General features: G+C 43.3%; 2 protein-coding genes and 1 long non-coding RNA gene across 11 annotated transcripts in view; 1 reads left to right on the plus strand and 2 right to left on the minus strand.

Annotated features, from left to right (window-relative positions):
• LOC309362053 overlaps positions 1 to 2804 on the plus strand; it is a 38656-nt gene extending 35852 nt beyond the window's left edge. For 4 of the 7 annotated variants that reach the window (XR_014164743.1, XR_014164744.1, XR_014164745.1 and 1 more), the window contains one exon: positions 889 to 1246. This is a non-coding gene — a long non-coding RNA (uncharacterized lncRNA). Of the gene's footprint in view, positions 1 to 888; positions 1247 to 1940; positions 2664 to 2687 lie in introns of those variants that run through there. The other 3 variants (XR_014164741.1, XR_014164742.1, XR_014164746.1) reach the window with 3 other exon arrangements.
• Positions 1485 to 10490, minus strand: LOC309362035 (major urinary protein 20-like). Of its 2 annotated transcripts, XM_081897520.1 has the most exons (6): positions 10317 to 10490; positions 7722 to 7849; positions 6490 to 6557; positions 5365 to 5457; positions 2811 to 2912; positions 1485 to 1692 (listed from the first exon to the last, which is right to left on the minus strand). In XM_081897520.1, exons 1-6 carry the CDS (start codon positions 10473 to 10475, stop codon positions 1673 to 1675), a joined length of 570 nt encoding a protein of 189 aa, XP_081753646.1. In that variant the 5' UTR covers positions 10476 to 10490; the 3' UTR covers positions 1485 to 1672. The 2 variants fall into 2 exon arrangements, with proteins under 2 accessions (XP_081753646.1, XP_081753647.1); XM_081897521.1 differs by lacking the exon at positions 2811 to 2912.
• A 7003-nt stretch (positions 10491 to 17493) lies between these two features.
• LOC309361688 (epididymal secretory protein 4-like) lies at positions 17494 to 25022 on the minus strand. Of its 2 annotated transcripts, XM_081896768.1 has the most exons (6): positions 24838 to 25011; positions 24098 to 24225; positions 21503 to 21570; positions 20718 to 20810; positions 18910 to 19011; positions 17494 to 17705 (listed from the first exon to the last, which is right to left on the minus strand). In XM_081896768.1, the coding sequence occupies exons 1-6, from the start codon at positions 24994 to 24996 to the stop codon at positions 17686 to 17688; spliced, it is 570 nt and encodes a 189-aa protein (XP_081752894.1). In that variant the 5' UTR covers positions 24997 to 25011; the 3' UTR covers positions 17494 to 17685. The 2 variants fall into 2 exon arrangements, with proteins under 2 accessions (XP_081752894.1, XP_081752895.1); XM_081896769.1 differs by lacking the exon at positions 18910 to 19011 and having other exon boundaries at positions 24838 to 25022.
• Positions 25023 to 26617: the final 1595 nt, after the last annotated feature.

The following is a 26617-nucleotide window of genomic DNA, read 5'->3' on the forward strand; positions in this document are numbered from 1 at the left end:
CCCCAGAGACTTCATTAGGCTCCTTTGCCACTAAAAAAGACAGGAGCTACTGCCTGCCCATCTGCCAGTGAAAATAGATGCTCCACCCAGTATTGACCAAATTGTCTTGTACTATGTGGTCTGGTTGCTAGGTAACATGCACCAAGGTGTGGGACTCTCCCCCACGATCACCATTAGAGAACAATAGATGGTGGAACAGCAGTTCTCCATCCAAACAATATGTATGGAAATGCATATATAAGCAGATGGTGTGCATCAAACGTATATGAGAATGGCATTATATTAGAAAAAACAGCTTGCAGAAATGGAGATGGTGCCATTGATGTGGAACTTCAGGTGCAGGGCTCCATTGAAACTCTCCCCAGGCAGTGCCACATCCCCAACCAGACTTGTTAATGGTCCTAATTCCCACTCTTTTCAAGTGCTTTTGCATGGCTGGAATGTAGCCTAGGAAGCGACTTATGCTGAATCAGACCACTAGGTCCATGAAGCTTGGAACTTTCTTCATGGATTCACAGTGGATCTCTAGAATTTAAGGCAGGGGGCATTCCCAGCCCTACCAGGAGATACCCAGTGACTGCACTGTCACTTTGCATTTCTTAGTACAGAAAGTATTGATCTGATGTGTAGAGGTCTTTCCTATTCTGATTAGTTTCAAGAGGGTTCTGGAAGGTTTCTTCTCTTTGTGAAAGAAAGTTTTCTTTCTATGTGAAGGAAACAGGACTAAGGTTTTTGTTTGGGCTATTTCTGCTGGGGAGCTGAATTACAGTTGGCTTAAATTGGTTCTGTTATCTTTGTCAAGATTGTGCTGATTATAATAGTAAGACCAGGAGGAGCCTGAGTCTCACTCACTTTCTCTCTCTCTCCCTCTCTTTTGTTTTCTTCCAGTGTTCTGTTTTCTGTATGTTGTAGTGTTGTTAAGTTTTAGTCTTGTTATAAGTTTTTGTAAGTTTTATTGTAAGTACTGCAACTGGATTTTTTATGGACTGTGCCACTCCTGAATGTACTGGATTAGTGACCATTATGTTCATTTGCCTTCAGTAGCAAGTAAAAGCTCTGCTGGATGAAGTACAATTGCCTCTGGTCTACTTTTGAGAACTCTGCCATGTGTTTGAGTTTTTTCCTCCCCAGAAGAAGCTGGGGTGACACCCAGGTCCTTCTGCATGGAAGGCAAGAGCTATGGCCCTTCAATACAAAGATGCTCTGGCCACTTTTGCCTCTGGCCACACCCACTTTTGTGTGACTGACTGCACTTTTGTGTGACTGACTGACTGTTCTTTGTGGTTACAAAGAACTCAGAATTTTAATATATATATATATATTATTCAAGCTATAATGGCAACTTGTTTTTTCTCACCTTTTTTGCATTTTACATAACGTGCATCTTTGCAATTGTGATTGTGTTAACTGTCTTGCAGTGTCATGAAAGACGGCATATAAATTTGCCAATTAAAAATAAATAGATTAAAATAAAATAGAACACATTTCTGTCTTTGATGGTTTTAATTGGTTTTGATGGGTTTTCAATACAATTAAATGACAGTGGAATTGATACACCATTTTGTTACATCTCTAGGGATGTGATCCAGTTGATTTTCTTTCCAAATGGGATGGTTTTACAAATTTGAGCCATATTTGCAGTCACACACAACCCCAGGTTCCAGGATATAACTCAGGCAGCCGGGCATGGAGCTGTGGAAGAAAAAAGATAATGTCTCATAGGAAGATGTGGAATTGGGACCAGGGAGCAGAAACCTGGTAACTAGCTAATAGGGACACTCTAGCTGTATGGACACCTCAGCGCTAATATACCTGCTGATTCCTTCATACTCTTTCCTTGTAGGGAAGGTGCTGTAGCCATTTGATCATTTTAGGTGCTCTTTCTGTACGAGGAAAGTTGGCTTAAGAGAACCAGCAACCCTTTCCCCATTAATTCACAGGCAGGGTTGGCACCACTGCTGAAGCCCACACAGGAGTAGGAGGCCCATTGTAAGACCTTGTCGGTTCTGCTGCTGGCTTTTCACCTGCACTCTGCAAGTGGGTGAGTAGCAAAAGGAGCAAGGAGAAGAAAGACAACCTCCATTGCACACCTCCGCCACGCTCATTCTAGGAGGTAGTGCTGATTGGATCCAGAGCGAGAGGCAAGCAAATGAGCAGCAGGACCAATGGTGCAGAAGAGGTAGGCCCATTTAGGAAGGGGAGCACATAGAGAGCGTGTTGCTAGAAAACACCCTAGAGCCCACACAGCTTACACTGCTGAGAGAAACTAACGTAACAAACGCTACAGCCTGGGACCAGGATATATTGAGAGATGCACTTCCCATCTGAAGCTGTTTGTGCTTGATCAGATCAATGGCCTCACCTCTGCTTTCTGATCTACCTCAGCCAGATGCCTGATTGAGGTAAAGGAGGTGGGTCTTTTATATTCAAGTAGCCTGACTGTGGAATGCCCTGCTGGACAGATCTCCCTGGATCCATCACCAGTTGCTTCTATCAAGGCTATTTGGATTCACCTGTTCCATTAGACATACTACCCTTGATCAGGTGATGGCCGATGCAATTGAAGATTTTTAAAATACAGTATATATTTTTATCTGCCTTTCTTTTATTTGGCTGTTTGGCTGTTTTTATATATGTTGTTTAATGCAATGTTCCTTAGTTTAATCTAACTTGTGTTCTGTTTTTAGAAAGAGAAGGAAGGAAGGAAGGAAGGAAGGAAGGAAGGAAGGAAGGAAGGAAGGAAGAGAAACTTCACCATTATTTACCCCAAATTGAGAAATAATAGGTCATAAGATGACAACTACTCTTACCAGATCTGTGTAGATAGATAATCTTGTCCGCTGGCAAATCCAGGGATTTGGCGACAGCCTTGTATATGTCTATTATGTCAGCTGATGGTTCTGGTTCCCTAGCTTCAGAACCGAAAAAGATGTCACATTAAGAATCAGGATGAGGAAAGAGAGGGGGAAGGAACAGACATATTTTGGGTTGGGAACACATAGTTAAAGAGGTAAAAGATAAAGCCTTATTTGCTGCTATCATGATTGAGTGAAAGATTAATAAATATTTAACAAACTTAGTGAGAATCTAGTGAGCTTCATAACATGCAACTTTCTGAACAAAGCTCACAGAAAGCCATTTAGGTTATTTATCCTGCAATGTTAATCTGTTATAACCTTGGTTTGAGTACACAAAACCTGCATAATCCTGAAACCAATCATTCATTGTTATGAGTAGTATTATTATGACCTACCATAAATGAATGGATACTGGAAACATTTCTGGAGTAAAAGAGTATGCCTTTATACATGTCTGACAAAATGTAATGGTATCTACCATAAAGACTCTCCTCCCTGAAAGAGAGGGGAGTGGTTGTGGGCGGGAGCCCGAGCACCGCTCAGCAGGGGGCATTGCCCCCTGCCTCCAGCTCACCTGGCTGGCGCTCACGCCCCCCCCCGGTGGCCACCCAACCAGGTACCGCAGTGGGGGCGTGTTCAGCAGCCTTTTGCTGCAGCGCCAGCCTTTCCCTGGCCTCATTCCTCGTCGTCGTCCCGTCACGAGTCACCCACCCTCCACTCCCTTTTAGTTAGGGCTTAAGTCATTGGCCTTGCTATGGACCTTAGGTTGGTCGCCCTGGTTGCCCGGGGGCCTGGTAGGAGTTTTTCCATTTGGCAATAGGCTTTTTGGTTTTTTCACCTACCTCGTAGCAATCGTCACAACTTTTGTGGTATTGGTGGGTAGGTTAGGCATTGGAATAATGTGTTGGGGTCTGTCGAAGTGCTAGGTGTGGCCATCGCCTATGCCTTCAATTTTTAGGGGTATTCCGTTAAAGGAATCTGGCGGTCGTGTATTCTGTCCGATGCCTGCTTGGCGGGAGGCCATGGCACGACCCGCGGTGACAGCAGGGGTGAGCCTATAGTTGGATTAGCATCAACAGGTGATGAACCCCTGGTGAATAAACCCACTTGTGTCGATCCAGTGCCTAAGCCAATACCTTTTCATTGCTGTAATCAATAAAGTTGTGGCCTTTTATCACGTGTCCTTGTGTCTTCATTTCACTTCGCGGGGGTCGGGCCCTCGAACCACAATCCCAGTTTCAGGGACCTGTTTTTATAAGTAGTCTTTCATGTTTTAATTCTATCAATGCTTAATTGTTTTTAATGATGGCTTTTTCTATGTTTTTTCTTATTTTTAATTTGTAAGCCACCTTGAGTCTCTGTAAGGGAAAAATGTGAGGCTATAATTAATTAATTAATTAATTAATTAAAGCATGGGATTTGCCACCAAAAGGATAGTAAAGGGACCCCTGACCATTAGGTTCAGTTGCAGATGACTCTGGGGTTGCGGCGCTCATCTCGCTTTAGTGGCCAAGGGCACCGGCATACAGCTTCTGGGTCATGTGGCCAGCATGACTAAGCCACTTCTGGTGAACCAGAGCAGCTCACAGAAATGCTGTTTACCTTCCCGCTGCAGCTGTACCTATTTATCTACTTGCACTTAGTGCTTTCAAACTGCTAGGTTGGCAGGATCTGGGACCAAATAATGGGAGCTCATCCCGTCACAGGGATTCGAACCACCAACCTTCTGATCAGCAAGCCCTAGGCTCTGTGGTTTAACCCACAGCACCACCCACGTCCACCAAAAGGATGGACAGCTTTAAAAGGGGAACATGGACAGCCTTAAAAGGGGAACAGGCCAATAGAAAGTACCATTTAACCTACTAATGCAGACACAATGTATAATAGCGCATAAATCTGTTCTAAAATATCTAGCTGTGCTGGCTGAATATATCTTTCAATGTATTTTTCTCCAGAGGTCATAGAATCATAGAACTGTCAGGTTGGAAGGGACCCTGGGGATCATCTCGTCCTACCCCCTGCAATGCAGGAATAAGCAGCTGTCCCATACAGGGATCAAACCTACAACCTTGGCATTATCATCACCACACTCTAACCAACTGAACTATGGAGAATGTTTTGTAACAATGAGGGCTAATGAGCAGTACTAGCTGAAGCACTGGATTAGCGCCACGACTTCAAGCAAGTTCCATTTTCTTAGATTTTAGCTCATACACTTCATTCAAATGAATGTTACAAAACCAAATGCTGCCATTTTTCTTTTTAAAGAAGAACTTGGGAGAAGATGATTTGAGTGGAAATGAAGAAATTTTCCTCTCCCCAACAACTTCATTTCCAGTTCAGATTGCATTTCAGTGAGTGGAACATTTCTGGTGGGTCTAAAGAAAAATAACCACTGTATTTTTATATTTTTAGTTGGCAGGTATACCTGACACATCCAATAGCACACACTCCTTGCAAACATACACACCAGTGCACTCCCCCCCCCATCCACAATGGCACATACTATAAAGATGAAGGGCCTTCATTATTGTTGTGTCAACGAAAACCATGTGATAACTGCTGTAATCTGCTTTCACGAAATATAAGGTGATCTGCCCTAGATGTGAAAAAGAACCACAAAAAATATCCTTTAAGGATGCATATATTGCTTTTCCCTGTACAGTTGCTAGATCTGATAGGTATGTAGCCTTTTGACTAAATAGAAACCTTATGAGCTAAATCTAATCCCCAATTAATGCAAACCCTTTGGCACAATTAAAGCTTATGAGGGAGTCTTAAAGCTCAAAAACTGAAATATAAAAAGAACTTACTCAGTTCAATTCCCAACAAGTTATTTTATATGCTCATTTTAACCATATGAACACCTATTTATTTATTTATTTATTCAGAAACCCTCTAAACAATGAAAATTGTACAATAAGTTATTTAAAAGTAGGCAAAACAAGACTGCATGCTAGATGAATAATATACATGAATAACTGGGATCTCCTTGACTACGTTGTTCCATGCTTCAGAAGAACAAAATGGCATAGCCTCATTTGATTTTTCAAAACTGTGTTGAACTATGTTCATTTTAAATAGTGTAATACAATAAATAACCTTACCCATTTGAATGTCCAGAGGCAGCCATTTAAAGCATGGGCCTCAAGAAGGGCATTCAAGATGTCTAGCTGCGCTCTCCTACCTTATATCCTTTGGAGTAGGACAGTCCCATGAAGAACTGATTCTACCACCACCGCTACCACCCCTCACCCTGTATATGGGCAAAGACTTCATCATGCCATGTTTTGTTTGGTTTTAGTTTTTAAACGTTTTATCACTTTTTGCAGCATCCTCAAAATGTTACTGGAATCAAAATGCTGACAACCCATATCCCCTCCCCTCACTGAATCCGTATTTGTCACTTCTCAGAGGAATCCAAAGTTTAAAAAGTCTCTTGCCAACAACCTATCTGTGATTATCTCAATGACCGAGTTGCAATATTAAGCCCCCATTAGGAAGCCCTAACTGGTGGGGAGGGAGGTAGAGAGAGCAGAGGTGGCTTGAGAACAGATTGCTTTCCCATGGAGGTGGGAAAGTATTATAATTTCCCTCCAGCCTAAGGGAGGAATGAGCCACTTGAAGTTACCTTTTGTATATATTCCAGGCTTCTCACCCGGAATCAATCGATTCACCACCTCTTTGCATTCATTATCTCTGGCAGGGGGAAAAAATATATAAGATCAGAAAAGTGTCTGCAGCAGGAAACATCCTCCCACCCCATCCATGCCTGAACCAACTGAAATTCTGGTCTGGGGAAATCTTGTGAGTCTATGTAGGGAAATCCTTGCCAATCCAATGCCCTCCCAATGTTCTAGACTAAACTTCACCAGCCCCAGCTGGTATGGCTGCATGATACAGAAACTAATAGGAACATGACTGGACTGGTTGGGGTTGATAGGGACTGTAATCCAAAACATCTAGAGCAGCCTTTCTCAAGCTTGGGTCCCCAGGTGTTTTTGGCCTACAACTCCCATCCTCCCTGACCACTGGTCCTGTGAGCTAGGGATCATGGGAGTTGTAGGCCAAAAAATCTGGGGACCCAAGGTTGAGAACCACTGATCTAGAGATGGTTCCACAGCAAAAGGAATGCTCCTGAGTGTTCTTGCTACTTTGGGGCTAAGTTATAGGGGGTTGGGTGTCTGGTAGAGCGTGAGAGTCCAGAGCACTTACATTTCAAGTGATAGGTCAGTAAGTCCAATCCAATGTGGGAAATTGCTGGGCAGGGCCCTGGAGAACTTTTCTTTGGCATGTTTGCCCAGAGTTCTCTCAGAATCAGGCATGCTGATGCCTTATTATGCCAGGCTGGTCTGATAGCTCTTGAGAAGGTGTGGAGCCAACAGACAGTGTACTGTACATTATCTAAAGGCCTGTTGCCCTATTCTGCATCTGCTTGCTCTTACAGGAAGGAGGTGAGAAGGACAGCCTAGAAAGTGTGTGTTCTGAGCCTGACAACCCCAGCAACATCACATCCTCAGACCTGCAGGGTCATGGGGGGGGGGGGGTCTGCAACTCTCCAGGTATTGATTCCTTGCCCAACATGATGGGCAACACAAGTAGCTGCCTGGGGAATAGAGTTCTGGAAACTGTGATGGCTAATGGGGAACCCCACACAGAAAACATTTTGCCATCAAAATGTAAAGAGAAGGATTCAGGGAGGTGGATGAACATATCTTCTTTCAACATGCATAATATTCTGTCCCTACAGAATTGCAGCTGTCAAGACTCTAGAATTTTAGTGATTACCCCACTTCGAAAAGTGTATTCATGAATCTTGAAGCACAAAGAAAGGTGGTATCAAAGTAATCCAAGAGAACTTACTGATAAGCCTCTGCTACAATAACCATTTCTCCATTGTTTTCAGGTTCCACTGTAATAACATGTCTGGTGTAATGCGTTAGTTCACCTCTATCTAGCACCACTGCAACGAGAGTCCATCTTCCAGCCAACTAGAAAAAGAAGTTGGTATAGTGTTTTTTTTTCCATAAATGCATCCAGGGAAATTAATCATCTTTCCACTTGCATCAGTCCAGGCAGCAATGCCCACTCTGTTTTTCCCCCTTTCCTTAAGGCCTCTCGACTAGTGTAAGATACCTTAGCTTGGAAGAATCAGAGGATGCAAACAGAACTCTCTCACATAGCTTATGACCTTCTTGCATCCTCTGTGCAAAGGGAAAATGGCGTCACTGATGTGGTGGCCTGTTTTAGGATTTATGTATTTTTCAGCCATGGCAATAAAGGGAATTTTTACAGCTCTCCAACCAGAGGTAGGTAAGGCCATGTTATGTGCTGTGAGTCACTAATCCACTAATATCTCTCTCTCTCTCTCTCTCTCTCTCTCTCTCTCTCTCTCTCTCTCTCTCTCTCTCTCTTGTGTGTGTGTGTGTGTCCAGCACACATACACACACAGCACCACAATTTCAGTGTCCCTCCCTCTTTCTATCACACAGTTTAAATTTACTGGAAATGTGGTATTTTTCTCTTCCCAGAAAAAATATGTGAAAAGTGTAAAACTGTGTTCCTACTCTTCTGCATCACAGCACTTTTACCCTTCACATTATAGATAGGTTTTGCTTTGTTTCAGTTGTGTGTTATTTGAAAAGCAATAAAGATTACTGTGCAATGATGGGAAGGAAGATGCCATGTAGAAGCATCTCCTTCTGACATCATGGTGTGGTTGCGTAGCAGAGAGAAGAGAAGAGAAGAGAAATGAAATGCTGCTTTAGTCTGAGATCACAAATCAGCCACAAGAGGCACATGAATGCAGCAGGTGCTACAGAATTACTCTTAAGTAAGGAAGTAGTTTTTGCTTTGTATTGGGGAGACTGGAGACAGTGTTTGGTGGGATGGGGCTTCATTATGAACATTATGAAATAGTCACAGACTTTTAAAGGAAAAATAAAGGGCAGTGATTGGTAGCAGCAATACTGAAATTAATTTGTTTATTTAAAATCTGTAACAGTTTCACAATTAAGAGATCTTTGGCACAACAAAAACTGTCTTGGGGAGACAGACAGATCTGGCCCTCAGGCTGCAAGACCCCTGACATAAAGACAGTAAGAGCTGAGAGTAAAATTCACCCAAGTTCAAATCTATACTCAAATTCCAAACCTGGGAGTTTGTGATTTACAGTGACCAAGTAAATAAGAGACCATATTCCATATGTCAAAGATCTCCAGATGGTGCTATTTAATGCTCCCTTGTGCTAAAGGATTGTTGGAATATTTACCTGATCCAATCAGAAATGTGCAAAGGAAAAGTGCCAAAATTCTGACATGCTTTTTCCATACAAAAGCTGGCAAACACATACCATCACCCCTTGAAGTGTTTAAAGCTAAACCCCGAACAGTTATTATATGGGGCTCAGATTTGGACAGACCCTCACCTTGGATCTACAGAAGCTGTTCAATCTAAGATCCTAAGGCAACTTTTTTCTGTTCCATTCTTTGTTCCAAATGCTTCATTGCACTTAGAATTACAGATTTGGTGTAGGACATTTATTTATTGGCTTTGCCTAAATTTAAACCCCACTGGTCTACTACACTTTGTATCACAAGATTGTCATGAGAGCGCTGGGACTAAAATTGTCAACCAAAAGCTTTACTTTTCTGGTTTATCACCAGAACAGTTATTAACACTAGGCTTCAGTAAAGCAAATAATTTAATATAATATCGAGCGACTGAATAATTTGGCCACAATAAGGACATTTATCCATGGTATGATTATATTCCACCTTGACATTTTGGCACCCTATTTTGCAAAATTTAACAATTCCAAAATACAGACACGGTTTCACTTTCGCAAGATTGAATATACTGTCTATGACTGTACTTGAGGGTCAATTTCAAAAATTTCCACTGGAAAAATGGTTACGTCCAGGTGGAGAAGGCAGTATTGAGTCAGTGCCTCATGTACTTGCATTCTATTTATAATGATTTGAGGAGTGAGGTTATTATTCCTCTATTATTGTCTATGCCTGGTCGCTTAACCATTGCAATTGTGTCCTTTCTTTTAGATGATCAAGATGACAGCAAAAACTGCAAGGTTTTTAGTGGGGGCAATTAGAATAAGATCTATTATTTGATTATTGATGTAAACCTCCAAAATGTATTTTGTATAGTTAAGTTTTTACCTCTTTCTTCAGTACATTTTATTTTATTGCTATGACTAGTGGCTGATGCAATAAAGATTCTTCTGATTCTGATTCTACCTGATCATTCCTCTACTTTCAGGCAAGCAGCCAAAGGCGGGTGGGCATCGTGCCCCAAAATTCAAGGCCCCAAATGGCAGTGCCAAATTATTGCCTCGCTATTGACTTGACGCCTTGAACTGTTGCAGTAAAAGGAGAAATTGAACACTTATCTTGTTGCCACAGTCCTGCAAAACTGGCATTTGTAAGGCACAAGAGCTGTTACCTTTTGAACATCAAGGTCTGGCTGAATGTCGATGCTGTCTGAAGCTTGAAGCAGGTATAAGGAAGTCAACACCAAACTTAACAGCACACCTGTCATCCTTGCAAGGGGCTCACCTTTCCACCAGATTTCTTCCTTCCTTCCTTCCTTCCTTTCTTTCATGATGGCTCTTTATAACCTTCAAAGTATATCTAAGCATATCCACCTATTTGAAGCTAATTATTCACAGGGAAACAAGATAACCAGGTTATTTTCGGAAGAAATGGTTTCATCAGTACCCATATTCAGAAAGCTCTAGCACACCATGCACATCACAGCTTGTCCCACTGGAAATCTGAAGAGTCAGTCTGTGACTGGAGCCCACTCCATGAATGGAGGGAATATTGCCAACTTTCAGTGTGTGGGGGGGTAAAAATGCTCAGAACTCTGAAGTGGAGTGGGCTTACTTTTAACGATGAGGTGGCCAAGGATTCTCAGCACACCCTCTTTTTAACAGAAGAAAGCATTGGTACCAATGCAAGTGGTGCCTAGCTTGCCATCAGCAACATGGAACTACTATGATTTGTTTTATACAGTGGTACCTCGGAAGACGAAATTAATTCGTTCCGCGAGTCTTTTCGTCTTGCGAGTCTTTTCATCTTGCGAAGCACGGTCAAGTCTCAACTGCACCTCTTCAAGCGGTTTTAAGAAAAAGAAAACAAACATAGGGAAATTCGTCTTGCGAAGCAACTCAAAAAATGAAAAACTCTTTCGTCTTGCTAGTTTTTCGTCTTCCGAGGCATTCGTCTTGCGAGGTACCACTGTATCTTTATTTTGCCATTTACATGCTTATTTATAATAGGGTTAGATGTAGGGGATGAGTGGTGTCAGCTTAAGTGCAGGGCTGGCGGGCCCATGAGCCTTACTGAGGCAGTCACCTCAGGCAGCAAGCTGGGGACAGTTGAGAGGGCTGGCAGGCCTGAGGAACCTCAATAGCTGCCTGCCCACTGAGACTCTTCCATCCTCTTCTGCCCCAGGGAGCACACTGCTCACACCACCTTCTCTTCTCCAGCCTCATTTTTTCTCCCCTGCCTTCAGCACACTGGGGTTTCCCCAGGCCGCCTCCAGTCTCTTCATGTGGTGGAGGAGGATGTGGGTGCCATTTTCCATTTTGCCTCAGGCGGCAAAATGTCATCTGTCAGTCCTGCTTAGGTGGGTATTTAGGTAGGTAAGAGTATGCAGGTTGTTGTTATTTCTAAGGTATCTTACTAGAGACAATTTTCACAATGTTAAAAATGCAAGTAGAATTTAGTTAGCATCTATTAATATTCTGGGATGAGGGCCTGGAGCCTCCCATACATCCTTGGCCCTCTTGGAGGTCACAAAGCCTAGTGCTCCACTCCTTTGCTGAGTCCAAACTCCCCTATGTGGTCAGCAGAATGACTGTCTCCACCACCTAGTGAGCTGGAGAAAACCAGATGACTATCCTTGTATCGTTTTATTTGGTTATAGCTACACAGGACATGTGGGGTGAGATAATACTTCTGTTGTACTACACCAAGACACAGTATTAAGCATGTGTTTGTGTCAATCTCTGCATACACTCTACACCTGCCTCTCAGAAACTGGTTCCAACTAAGACCATCGCATTCCTCTGCTGCACAGCTTTTTTCTGCTTTTTTCCTTTTAGCCCTCGATGCTTCCAGGACATTCTTAGGAGCTTCCTCCCTCTCTATGGAGAGCAGGGATATCCTTAAAAAAGGTACGCTGATGGCGCATTTAAATCCTGTAAATGCTTCACTTTTGTTTTGGAGGGAATGTTTGAATCCCTTCATGTGATGTGTCATAGCAATGAATGGGGCTTCACACATGCACACATATAAATTCACACACCAGAGATACACCACAGTATCTCTGTGGAGAACAGGTCGGTGTTTGCGTCTGCATAAAAAGAGCCAATTTACTGGATCAGAGCAAAGACCCATCTAGTCCGGTGGCCAACCAGGAAGCCCAGAATCTGCTGATTGACGTCTGGCAGGTGGTAGATTGCCCCTGAACCAGGGTATTCTATATAGCCATAATTGAGAACAGCCATAGGCAGGCATCTTCTCCCTACCTCAATGAATTTGTGGACTCTTGCTTTCCAAGCCTCCAAGTTTATTGGCCCCATCACAGTTTGTGCCTGTGCATTCCACAAAGCAATTAAGTACTACATGAAGAACCTTTTCCATGGTCTGTAATTTCCCCATCAACGATAGTGGATTACCCAAAGTTCTAGTAGTATTAGATGAAAGAAACTCCCCTCTAACCACTTTGTGTTCAAGCCCTTGATCATCTTGGCTGCTGCCTTCGTGTTCCTTTTAACCGCAGAGATAATACATGAAATTGTAAGACTTTGTTTGCAATTAGAAAGTTTTAAATATATTATGCCACCCACATTTCTGTTCTGTTTCTTCCGCAATGAGTCCGGGGGTGTCAACTTGAATAAAATATTTGGAATGGGGTAAGTCCCATCCTAGGGTTAAACCACAGAGCCTAGGACTGTGCGCTCCTCTGGTTTGCCAGAAGCGGCTTAGTCATGCTGGCCACATGACCCAGAAGCTGTACGCCGGCTCCCTCGGCCAATAAAGCAAGATGAGCGCCGCAACACCAGAGTTGGTCACAACTGGACCTAATGGTCAGGGGTCCCCTTTACCATTACCTAAGTCCCATCCTGCACAATCGATCACATGCATGCAAATGGTATCATTTGAATGGCAATGCCTATCAATTTGGGGTGGGGGGTCTGGACTCCTTAAATATTTTCTGGAGGGTGGGGGCTGAAGGGACCACGGCCCCTAAGAGTTGAGTCCCTGCCTTCTTTGAGTCCCTGTCTTCTTTGACACCCCCCCCCAAACAATAACATTTCTGGTATTTCTGATTAAAGGCCTCCTTTCCTCCTCCTGCTCTGTTCCAGATCCAGACAACTCCAGGCCTTCATAAGGAGGAAGACTAATAAAGTTAACCCCTAAGGCTTAGAGGAAGCTAAGCCAACTGAGGTCCCATCTCAGTTCTGGCCCCCCTCCGGTGGGTGCCATTGCCATTATAAGAGAACAAGGGAGGTGTTCATGGTGAGTTCAGGCACCTCATTTTCTAGAAAATAGCACTGGTGATAATAACAGTCCAAAGCAGAGTGACACAAATAAATTGTCTAAAGAACAAAACTTAGAAACTCAGCGAAAGTCGGGGAGAGAATTTTATTTTGAAAATGTTCACAAGGTTTTCATGTAAACCCTCCTCCCCCCAAAGTGGCCACCTGGGCCACTTATTGTATCTCCTCGGTGAGCGGTGGTTGCGGCCTGACTTGGGGCCTCCCTTGCTGCTCAGATGCAACACACCATTTTGAGCGCAGCACGTCTCCCTCAGCTGCCACGGGGGCCCAGGGGTTCCCGCCAAACCTGCTAATTCAAATGAGCCAATCCATGGCAGCCTTAGGGCTGCTGAATGGACCTGAGAGAGGCAGGCTTCACTCAGGTCCGCTCGGCAACTATAATTCCCAGCTGACCCTGCCCTCCTTGTTGCAGCAATCCCATTGCTAAGGCAAGTCAGGCGGGGAAGAGTGTCACTTAGAAGTTCAGTTATGAGGCACTAAATGGGAATAACATTTAAAAGATACTCAACGGTATACTTTCGAACATGGAAAAACAGCAACAGCAATGTTTCCCAAAGTATAGCGAGGGGAAAGAGAAGAAATCTTTGTTTCGTGTGTGTGTGTGTGTGTGTGTGTGTGTGTGTGTGTGAGAGAGAGAGAGAGAGAGAGAGAGAGAGAGAGAGAGAGAGAGAGAGAGAGAGAGAGAGAGAGATTAAAGATGACAGGAACTAGAAAAGGAAATAGTTTTTCATTTATATTTCAATACAGAAACACACAGACACAGAAATGCTTTTTTACTACCATATCAGAATGAACAAACAAAAGCACCTTAAAACTTGAAAAGAAACTTGTTCCCCTTCCTATCTGATCCTTTTGGGGGCTCTGGAACAGAGAAACAAACACTTTCCCTTGTGACACATTGTATGGCATTCCTCTTTAATCTCTTTCACCTCCACACCTTCAGTCTCCACCCATGCCTTGAGTAAAATTCAGGTTGTCTCCCATGGTTGTGCGCTTCTGGTTCTCTGCCCCAGACACTATTTTCTTTAAAATGTGTCCCCCTTTTGCACTGACATGGGCATTGTGTCAAACTGCATACATATGAGAGAAAGCAGTTTCTCTTTCCAGTGCCAATGTGTGTTAGGTGTGTGAACACAATGCAAAAGCAGAGAATGACTAGCTATTGTACAACATCCGAAACTGTCCCTGCTTTCTTGGGTGCAGGGTTGGTGTCTTGTGCCACAGCCACCTCAAACTTTCTATATTATGGGCTGTGTGGATGGTCTTCCTTTAATGGCAATTAAATTATGGCCTATTTTTAACTTGTGCTTGCTGGACTCCCACTTGAGGGTTCCATAGAAGCGATAACGGTATGTCTTGGAATGCCAGTTGCAAGAACATGGGTGTGAAAGGACTATTGCAATCATGTCTTGCTTGCAGGCCTCTGATTGGGACATGTGGTTGGTCACGGTAGGAAACAGAATACTGGGCCAGATAGACCTCTAAACTGATGCAACTGGGCACGTCTTATGTGGTTATGATGGTTGTTGTTAAAAAAACTGGAACGGAATTTCCCCCTGCTCTGCAGGTTTTGCCTTCCCCATAGCAATTGTCACAACTTTGGTGGTTTTAGGCCTTGGGCGAAATCCTTTAGTCTATGTTCCCTAAATGGGGTGTGTGTGAAGTGGTGACTCACCCCCCACCCTGTGCGGCGGTGATTCCAGGGTTCCCTGTTAAAGGGGTTTGTGAGAAGGGAGTCACTGGCCATACACTGAAAGGTTGTCAGTTAACTCCCCTGGGTTGCACAGAAAAGGGCCCTGGCTTGCTGTGTAAACAAACGTCTTGCAGTGCCCCCTCCCTGGATCCAATTAATCCTGATGTGCCTCAGTCCCTCGGCTGGGAGGGATACATACCCAATGCCTAAGCCAAGGTCTTCCTGAAAGTGTTAATAAAGTTGTGGCCAATGTAAATCCCATAACACTTCATGAGTTAGTCATTCCTTCTGGTGGTCTCTCGGGGGTCAGGGGGTCTCCGCCTGGGCATGCAGTTAGCACTGATAGAAAAATTAACCACAAAACCACAAACCTTTTGGTAGCTATAATTGCATGTGGTAACTGGAACAGTTGCAAATACAGCAGTTTAAGGAATGTACACTCCAAAGTAATCTTGCCTCACATCTTTGCAAAAGGTGAGAGGGTGTTTTTTTGTTCTACTAGTTTCTTGTATTGTAACTTGAGAAAATAATTTTAAAATATTTTCTTAAAAGTGTGTCAAATGACTCTTGTTGGTCTTGCTGAACAGTTTCTTTATGAGCCAGAACCCAAATGCAAAGACCGCTGACTAGTTGGCTGCCTTGGGAATGGTAACTGTGAGTTACACACAAGGTCGCTATGCAGCTAACCAAGACTCCAGAGGCTGATGCTCTGAGTCAAAAGGGAGCCCAGAGCAAGAGAGCATGGCTGTCCAGGTAGGCAACCCAGAGGTGTTCTCTTCAGCGCAGAGGGACTGGCCTTTATCCTGAGGGCTTTGCTTTCTAGAATTTCAAGCCATAACACTTGCGGAGCCCTTTTCACAAGGACAGAGAAGCATTGGATAAGAAGCATCAGCCATCACAGGAGTGAGAAGAGAAGCAGAGGTTGTGCTTTGCAAAGAAGAATTGCCTTGCAACTCTTGCAGAGGCCCGTCTTTTCTCTCTTTACACATGTACATTTACAACTGTGATATTACCCAGGTGCTGTTGATAGGAACAGCAGTCAAAGTAGATGGTGCACAAGGGGACAATTCCTCTTTCTTACCATTGGGTGACAAAGTCCAAAAAATATAATAATAATCAATGAGGGCTACAACTTTAAAACAGAGTTTTAATGTGCAAAGGAGAGCAAAAATCTCAGTTCGCACAAAAGTGCTATACAAACCTAAGCCTGGTGGGGCAGTGTAACAGGACCGCCATTTTGTTTCTTCAGTGGTAGTCCTGCCTGGCTTGGGCAAAGTCCCATACACCCAGAAAAAGAAAAAAATGAAAGAGAAGGAGATTTGGCAGGATTTTATCTTAATGCCCAATTCCCTTTAATTCTGCGACCTGAATTTGTGAGTATGTGACTGAATCCCATAGGTAATATAATAATAACCTGGAAGTGTCCCTAATTCGTTCTCTGAACATCCAATAGAAAGGGTCCCTCCAGAATGATGCAATTCCACAACGTGTCATTGGCACAACATATTTGTTGACATATTATATCTTGATTTATTAAAATAAATTTTATTAAGGTTTATAATGAAAAATTTAATATATTTTCTCTATTTTTAAACCAACTAATAATTTTATCTAGATACAATAAAAACATGCAAAGTGGTAGGGTGTGTGTGTGGAGAAATTGAGGAGGAGAAAGAAAGAAAGAAAGAAAGAAAGAAAGAAAGAAAGAAAGAAAGAAAGAAAGAAAGAAATTAAAAGAGAAAGATAGAAAATTAAGATTCAGAAAGTGAAGAACTTCCAATTCTTCATCTGTCTGCTATATAAAAACAATATTCACTTCATCCAACCCAATATCACACCCACCAAACACAGTATATCTTTTAATAATAAAATTATTGATATTTTATTAGTTTTTTCAATTATAAAGTAATATAGTGGAACCTTGGCTCCCGAACGCCTTGGGAGCTGAATGTTCTGGCTCCCGAACAAACGAAAACCGGAAGTAATTGTTTTGGTTCTTTGGAATTGTTTGAAAGTCAAATACCCAGCACGGCTTTCGCAGCTTCTGATTGGCTGCAGGAAGCTCTGCAGCCAATCAGAAGCCTTGCTTTGGTTCCCAGACTGTTTCAAGAATTGAACAGACTCCCAGAACGGATTAAGTTTGGGAACCAAGGTTCCAGTGGAACCATTCCACTGTAAAGTGATACAAAGAGAAAGAACAAAGAACACAACACACAAAAGTGTCAATGGGAAAAACATTATATTAAGATATAAAAAAATATATCAGCCTCTTGGCTAGCACTGTTTTGCAGTGTCACAAAAGACGGCATATAAATTTGCCAATTAAAAATAAATAGATTAAAATAAAATAGAACACATTTCTGTCTTTGATGGTTTTAATTGGTTTTGATGGGTTTTCAATACAATTAAATGACTGACAGTGGAATTGATACACCATTTTGTTACATCTCTAGGGATGTGATCCAGTTGATTTTCTTTCCAAATGGGATGGTTTTACAAATTTGAGCCATATTTGCAGTCACACACAACCCCAGGTTCCAGGATTTAACTCATGCAGCCGGGCATGGAGCTGTGGAAGAAAAAAGATAATGTCTCATAGGAAGATGTGGAATTGGGACCAGGGAGCAGAAACCTGGTAACTAGCTAATAGGGACACTCTAGCTGTATGGACACCTCAGCGCTAATATACATGCTGATTCCTTCATACTCTTTCCTTGTAGGGAAGGTGCTGTAGCCATTTGATCATTTTAGGTGCTCTTTCTGTACGAGGAAAGTTGGCTTAAGAGAACCAGCAACCCTTTCCCCATTAATTCACAGGCAGGGTTGGCACCACTGCTGAAGCCCACACAGGAGTAGGAGGCCCATTGTAAGACCTTGTCGGTTCTGCTGCTGGCTTTTCACCTGCACTCTGCAAGTGGGTGAGTAGCAAAAGGAGCAAGGAGAAGAAAGACAACCTCCATTGCACACCTCCGCCACGCTCATTCTAGGAGGTAGTGCTGATTGGATCCAGAGCGAGAGGCAAGCAAATGAGCGGCAGGACCAATGGTGCAGAAGAGGTAGGCTCATTTAGGAAGGGGAGCACATAGAGAGCGTGTTGCTAGAAAACACCCTAGAGCCCACACAGCTTACACTGCTGAGAGAAACTAACGTAACAAACGCTACAGCCTGGGACCAGGATATATTGAGAGATGCACTTCCCATCTGAAGCTGTTTGTGCTTGATCAGATCAATGGCCTCACCTCTGCTTTCTGATCTACCTCAGCCAGATGCCTGATTGAGGTAAAGGAGATGGGTCTTTTATATTCAAGTAGCCTGACTGTGGAATGCCCTGCTGGACAGATCTCCCTGGATCCATCACCAGTTGCTTCTATCAAGGCTATTTGGATTCACCTGTTCCATTAGACATACTACCCTTGATCAGCTGATGGCCGATGCAATTGAAGATTTTAAAAATACAGTATATATTTTTATCTGCCTTTCTTTTATTTGGCTGTTTGGCTGTTTTTAGATATGTTGTTTAATGCAATGTTCCTTAGCTTAATCTAACTTGTGTTCTGTTTTTAGAAAAAGAAGGAAGGAAGGAAGGAAGGAAGGAAGGAAGGAAGGAAGGAAGGAAGGAAGGAAGGAAGGAAGGGAGAGAGAAAGAAAGAAAGAGAGAGAGAGAGAGAGAGAGAGAGAGAGAGAGAGAGAGAGAGAGAGAGAGAGAGAGAAACTTCACCATTATTTACCCCAAATTGAGAAATAATAGGTCATAAGATGACAACTACTCTTACCAGATCTGTGTAGATAGATAATCTTGTCCGCTGGCAAATCCAGGGATTTGGCGACAGCCTTGTATATGTCTATTATGTCAGCTGATGGTTCTGGTTCCCTAGCTTCAGAACCGAAAAAGATGTCACATTAAGAATCAGGATGAGGAAAGAGAGGGGGAAGGAACAGACATATTTTGGGTTGGGAACACATAGTTAAAGAGGTAAAAGATAAAGCCTTATTTGCTATCATGATTGAGTGAAAGATTAATAAATATTTAACAAACTTAGTGAGAATCTAGTGAGCTTCATAACATGCAACTTTCTGAACAAAGCTCACAGAAAGCCATTTAGGTTATTTATCCTGCAATGTTAATCTGTTATAACCTTGGTTTGAGTACACAAAACCTGCATAATCCTGAAACCAATCATTCATTGTTGTGAGTAGTATTATTATGACCTACCATAAATGAATTGATACTGGAAACATTTCTGGGGTAAAAGAGTATGCCTTTATACATGTCTGACAAAATGTAATGGTATCTACCATAATCCCAGTTTCAGGGACCTGTTTTTATAAGTAGTCTTTCATGTTTTAATTCTATCAACGCTTAATTGTTTTTAATGATGGCTTTTTCTATGTTTTTTCCTATTTTTTATTTGTAAGCCACCTTGAGTCTCTGTCAGGGAAAAATGTGAGGCTATAATTAATTAATTAATTAATTAAAGCCTGGGATTTGCCACCAAAAGGATAGTAAAGGGACCCCTGACCATTAGGTCCGGTTGCAGATGACTCTGGGGTTGCGGCGCTCATCTCGCTTTATTGGCCAAGGGAACCGGCATACAGCTTCTGGGTCATGTGGCCAGCATGACTAAGCTGCTTGTGGTGAACCAGAGCAGCACACAGAAATGCTGTTTACCTTCCCGCTGCAGCTGTACCTATTTATCTACTTGCACTTAGTGCTTTCAAACTGCTAGGTTGGCAGGATCTGGGACCGAATAATGGGAGCTCATCCCGTCACGGGGATTTGAACCACCAACCTTCTGATCAGCAAGCCCTAGGCTCTGTGGTTTAACCCACAGCACCACCCGCGTCCACCAAAAGGATGGACAGCTTTAAAAGGGGAACATGGACAGCCTTAAAAGGGGAACAGGCCAATAGAAAGTACCATTTAACCTACTAATGCAGACACAATGTATAATAGCACATACATCTGTTCTAAAATATCTAGCTGTGCTGGCTGAATATATCTTTCAATGCATTTTTCTCCAGAGGTCATAGAATCATAGAACTGTCAGGTTGGAAGGGACCCTGGGGATCATCTCGTCCTACCCCCTGCAATGCAGGAATATGCAGCTGGTCCATACAGGGATCAAACCTACAACCTTGGCATTATCATCACCACACTCTAACCAACTGAACTATGGAGAATGTTTTGTAACAATGAAGGCTAATGAGCAGTACTAGCTGAAGCACTGGATTAGCACCACGACTTCAAGCAAGTTCCATTTTCTTAGATTTTTGCTCATACACTTCATTCAAATGAATGTTACAAAACCAAATGCTGCCATTTTTCTTTCTACAGAAGAACTTGGGAGAAGATGATTTGAGTGGAAATGAAGAAAGAGACATATTTTCCTCTCCCCAACAACTTCATTTCCAGTTCAGATTGCACTTCAGTGAGTGGAACATTTCTGGTGGGTCTAAAGAAAAATAAACACTGTATTTTTATATTTTTAGTTGGCAGGTATACCTGACACATCCAATAGCACACACTCCTTGCAAACACACACACCAGTGCACTCCCCCCCCCATCCACAATGGCACATACTATAAAGATGAAGGGCCTTCATTACTGATGTGTCAACGAAAACCATGTGATAACTGCTGTAATCTGCTTTCACGAAATATAAGGTGCTCTGCCCTAGATGTGAAAAAGAACCACAAAAAATATCCTTTAAGGGTGCATATATCGCTTGGCTACGTTGTTTCATGCTTCAGAAGAACAAAATGGCATAGCCTCATTTGATTTTTCAAAACTGTGTTGAACTATGTTCATTTTAAATAGTGTAATACAATAAATAACCTTACCCGTTTGAATGTCCAGAGGCAGCCATTTAAAGCATGGGCCTCAAGAAGGGCATTCAAGATGTCTAGCTGCGCTCTCCTACCTTATATCCTTTGGAGTAGGACAGTCCCATGAAGAACTGATTCTACCACCACCGCTACCACCCCTCACCCTGTATATGGGCAAAGACTTCATCATGCCATGTTTGGTTTGGTTTTAGTTTTTAAACGTTTTGTCACTTTTTGCAGCATCCTCAAAATGTTACTGGAATCAAAATGCTGACAACCCATATCCCCTCCCCTCACTGAATCTGTATTTGTCACTTCTCAGAGGAATCCAAAGTTTAAAAAGTCTCTTGCCAACAACCTATCTGTGATTATCTCAAGGACCAAGTTGCAATATTAAGCCCCCATTAGGAAGCCCTAACTGGTGAGGAGGGAGGTAGAGAGAGCAGAAGTGGTTTGAGAACAGATTGGTTTCCCGTGGAGGTGAGTAAAATATTATAATTTCCCTCCAGCCTAAGGGAGCAATGAGCCACTTGAAGTTACCTTTTGTATATATTCCAGGCTTCTCACCCAGAGTCAATCGACTCACCATCTTTTTGCATTCATTATCTCTGGCAGGGGAAAAAAATATATAAGATCAGAAAAGTGTCTGCAGTAGGAAACATCCTCCCACCCCATCCATGCCTGAACCAACTGAAATTCTGGTCTGGGGAAGTCTTGTGAGTCTATGTAGGGAAATCCTTGCCAATCCAATGCCCTCCCAATGTTCTAGACTAAATTTCACCAGCCCCAGCTGGTATGGCTGCATGATACAGAAACTAATAGGAACATGACTGGACTGGTTGGGGTTGATAGGGACTGTAATCCAAAACATCTAGAGCAGCCTTTCTCAAGCTTGGGTCCCCAGGTGTTTTTGGCCTACAACTCCCATCCTCCCTGACCACTGGTCCTGTGAGCTAGGGATCATGGGAGTTGTAGGCCAAAAAATCTGGGGACCCAAGGTTGAGAACCACTGATCTAGAGATGGTTCCACAGCAAAAGGAATGCTCCTGAGTGTTCTTGCTACTTTTGGGCTAAGTTCTTGGGGGTTGGGTATCAGGGTTCCGTCTTGGGCCCGGTCTTAGTCAACATCTTTATCAATGACTTGGATGATGGACTCAAGGGCATCCTGATCAAATTTGCAGATGACACCAAACTGGGAGGGGTGGCTAACACCCCAGAGGACAGGATCACACTTTAAAATGACCTTGACAGATTAGAGAACTGGGCCAAAACAAACAAGATGAATTTTAACAGGGAGAAATGTAAAGTATTGCACTTGGGCAAAAAAAAATGAGAGGCACAAATACAAGATGGGTGACACCTGGCTTGAGAGCAGTACATGTGAAAAGGATCTAGGAGTCTTGGTTGACCACAAACCTGACATGAGCCAACAGTGTGACGCGGCAGCTAAAAAAGCCAATGCAATTCTGGGCTGCATCAATAGAAGTATAGCATCTAGATCAAGGGAAGTAATAGTGCCACTGTATTCTGCTCTGGTCAGACCTCACCTGCAGTACTGTGTCCAGTTCTGGGCACCACAGTTCAAGAAGGACACTGACAAACTGGAACATGTCCAGAGGAGGGCAACCAAAATGGTCAAAGGCCTGGAAACGATGCCTTATGAGGAACGGCTAAGGGAGCTGGGCATGTTTAGCCTGGAGAAGAGGAGGTTAAGGGGTGATACGATAGCCATGTTCAAATATATAAAAGGATGTCACATAGAGGAGGGAGAAAGGTTGTTTTCTGCTGCTCCAGAGAAGCGGACACGGAGCAATGGATCCAAACTACAAGAAAGAAGATTCCACCTAAACATTAGGAAAAACTTCCTGACAGTAAGAGCTGTTTGACAGTGGAATTTGCTGCCAAGGAGTGTGGTGGAGTCTCCTTCTTTGGAGGTCTTTAAGCAGAGGCTTGACAACCACATGTCAGGAGTGCTCTGATGGGGTTTCCTGCTTGGCCGGGAGTTGGACTCGATGGCCCTTGTGGTCTCTTCCAACTCTATGATTCTATGAGTCTATGGTAAAGTGTGAGAGTCCAGAGCACTTACCTTTCAAGTGATGAGTCAATAAGTCCAATCCAATGTGGGAAATTGCTGGGCAGGACCTTGGAGAACTTTTCTTTGGCATGTTTGCCCAGAGTTCTCTCAGAATCAGGCATGCTGATGCCTTATTATGCCAGGCTGGTCTGATAGCTCTTGAGAAGGTGTGGAGCCAACAGACAGTGTACTGTACATTATCTAAAGGCCTGTTGCCCTATTCTGCATCTGCTTGCTCTTACAGGAAGGAGGTGAGAAGGACAGCCTAGAAAGTGTGTGTTCTGAGCCTGACAACCCCAGCAACATCACATCCTCAGACCTGCAGGGTCATGGGGGGGGGGTCTGCAACTCTCCAGGTATTGATTCCTTGCCCAACATGATGGGCAACACAAGTAGCTGCCTGGGGAATAGAGTTCTGGAAACTGTGATGGCTAATGGGGAACCCCACACAGAAAACATTTTGCCATCATAATGTAAAGAGAAGGATTCAGGGAGGAAGGTGCATGAACATATCTTCTTTCAACATGCATAATATTCTGTCCCTACAAACTTGCAGAATTGCAGCTGTCAAGACTCTAGAATTTTAGTGATTACCCCACTTCAAAAAGTGTATTCATGAATCTTGAAGCACAAAGAAAGGTGGTATCAAAGTACTGTATTTTTCCCTCCATAAGACGCACCTTTTCCCTCCTAAAAAGTAAGGGAAAGTGTGTGTACATCTTATGGAGTGAATGCAGGGGGGAGGCAGGCAGGAAAGGCTCCAAGAGCCGCGCAGCTCTTGCGGGCTTTTCCCCAGGAGGGAGAAGGGACTGACGCGGCCTGTCAGTCCCTTCGCCCTCCTTGTAGAAAAGCCTGCAGGAGCTGTGCACTTCTTAAAGGGTGCGCGGCTCCTGTGGGCTTTTCTACGAGGTGGGGGAATTCTCTCACCTCACGCAGAAGCCACACACTCTTTATTATTCTAATAAATTTTTTTTCCTGATTTCCCCCTCTAAAAACTAGGTGTGCCTTATGGTCAGGTGCGCCTTATGGAGCGAAAAATACGGTAATCCAAGAGAACTTACTGATAAGCATCTGTTACATAAACCATGTCTCCATTGCTTTCAGGCTCCACTGTAATAAGACGTCTGTTGTAATGCGTTGGTTCACCTTTATCTATTGCCAGTGCAACGAGATTCCATCTTCCAGCCAACTAGAAAAAGAAGTTGGTATAGTTTGTTTTTCATAAATGCATCCAGGGAAATTAATCATCTTTCCACTTGCATCAGTCCAGGCAGCAATGCCCACTCTGTTTTTCCCCCTTTCCTTAAGGCCTCTCGACTAGTGTAAGATACCTTAGCTTGGAAGAATCAGAGGATGCAAACAGAACTCTCTCACATAGCTTATGACCTTCTTGCATCCTCTGTGCAAAGGGAAAATGGCGTCACTGATGTGGTGGCCTGTTTTAGGATTTATGAATTTTTCAGCCATGGCAATAAAGGGAATTTTTACAGCTCTCCAACCAGAGGTAGGTAAGGCCATGTTATGTACATTTTATTTTATTTTATTGCTATGACTAGTGGCTGATGCAATAAAGATTCTTCTGATTCTGATTCTACCTGATCATTCCTCTACTTTCAGGCAAGCAGCCAAAGGCGGGTGGGCATCGTGCCCCAAAATTCAAGGCCCCCAAATGGCAGTGCCAAATTATTGCCTCGCTATTGACTTGACGCCTTGAACTGTTGCAGTAAAAGGAGAAATTGAACACTTATCTTGTTGCCACAGTCCTGCAAAACTGGCATTTGTAAGGCACAAGAGCTGTTACCTTTTGAACATCAAGGTCTGGCTGAATGTCGATGCTGTCTGAAGCTTGAAGCAGGTATAAGGAAGTCAACACCAAACTTAACAGCACACCTGTCATCCTTGCAAGGGGCTCACCTTTCCACCAGATTTCTTCCTTCCTTCCTTCCTTCCTTTCTTTCATGATGGCTCTTTATAACCTTCAAAGTATATCTAAGCATATCCACCTCTTTGAAGCTAATTATTCACAGGGAAACAAGATAACCAGGTTATTTTCGGAAGAAATGGTTTCATCAGTACCCATATTCAGAAAGCTCTAGCACACCATGCACATCACAGCTTGTCCCACTGGAAATCTGAAGAGTCAGTCTGTGACTGGAGCCCACTCCATGAATGGAGGGAATATTGCCAACTTTCAGTGTGTGGGGGTAAAAATGCTCAGAACTCTGAAGTGGAGTGGGCTTACTTTTAACGATGAGGTGGCCAAGGATTCTCAGCACACCCTCTTTTTAACAGAAGAAAGCATTGGTACAAATGCAAGTGGTGCCTAGCTTGCCATCAGCAACATGGAACTACTATGATTTGTTTTATACAGTGGTACCTCGCAAGACGAAATTACTGCACCTCTTCAAGCGGTTTTAAGAAAAAGGACGTTTTTGTCTTGCGAAGCAAGCCCATAGGGAAATTCATCTTGCGAAGCAACTCAAAAAACAAAAAACTTTTTTGTCTTGCGATTTTTTCGTCTTCTGAGGCATTCGTCTTGCGAGGTACCACTGTATCTTTATTTTGCCATTTACATGCTTATTTATAATGGGGTTAGATGTAGGAGATGAGTGGTGTCAGCTTAAGTGCAGGGCTGGCGGGCCCATGAGCGTTGCTGAGGCAGTCACCTCAGGCAGCAAGCTGGGGACAATTGAGAGGGCTGGCAGGTCTGAGGAACCTCAATAGCTGCCTGCCCACTGAGACTCTTCCATCCTCTTCTGCCCCTGGCAGCACATTGCTCACACCACCTTCTCTTTTCCAGCCTCATTTTTTCTCCCCTGCCTTCAGCACACTGGGGTTTCCCCAGGCCGCCTCCATGTGGTGGTGGAGGATGTGGGTGCCATTTTCCATTTTGCCTCAGGCGGCAAAATGTCATCTGTCGGCCCTGCTTAGGTGGGTATTTAGGTAGGTAGAGTATGCAGGTTGTTGTTGTTTCTAAGGTATCTTGCTAGAGACAATTTTCACAATATTAAAAATGCAAGTAGAATTTAGTTAGCATCTATTAATATTCTGGGATGAGGGCCTGGAGCCTCCCATACATCCTTGGCCCTCTTGGAGGTCACAAAGCCTAGTGCTCCACTCCTTTGCTGAGTCCAAACTCCCCTATGTGGTCAGCAGAGTGACTGTCTCCACCACCTACTGAGCTGGAGAAAACCAGATGACTATCCTTGTATCGTTTTATTTGGTTATATCTACACAGGACATATGGGGGTGAGATAATACTTCTGTTGTACTACACCAAGACACAGTATTAAGCATGTGTTTGTGTCAATCTCCGCATACACTCTACACCTGCCTCTCAGAAACTGGTTCCAACTAAGACCATCGCATTCCTCTGCTGCCCAGCTTTTTCTGCTTTTTTCCTTTTAGCCCTCGATGCTTCCAGGACATTCTTAGGAGCTTCCTCCCCCTCTATGGAGAGCAGGGATATCCTTAAAAAAGGTACGCTGAGGGTGCATTTAAATCCTGTAAATGCTTCACTTTTGTTTTGGAGGGAATGTTTGAATCCCTTCATGTGATGTGTCATAGCAATGAATGGGGCT

The sequence above is a fragment of the Podarcis melisellensis genome (assembly GCF_964234715.1).
Source record: "Podarcis melisellensis genome assembly, chromosome: Z".
In the NCBI taxonomy this organism is placed as follows: domain Eukaryota; kingdom Metazoa; phylum Chordata; class Lepidosauria; order Squamata; family Lacertidae; genus Podarcis; species Podarcis melisellensis.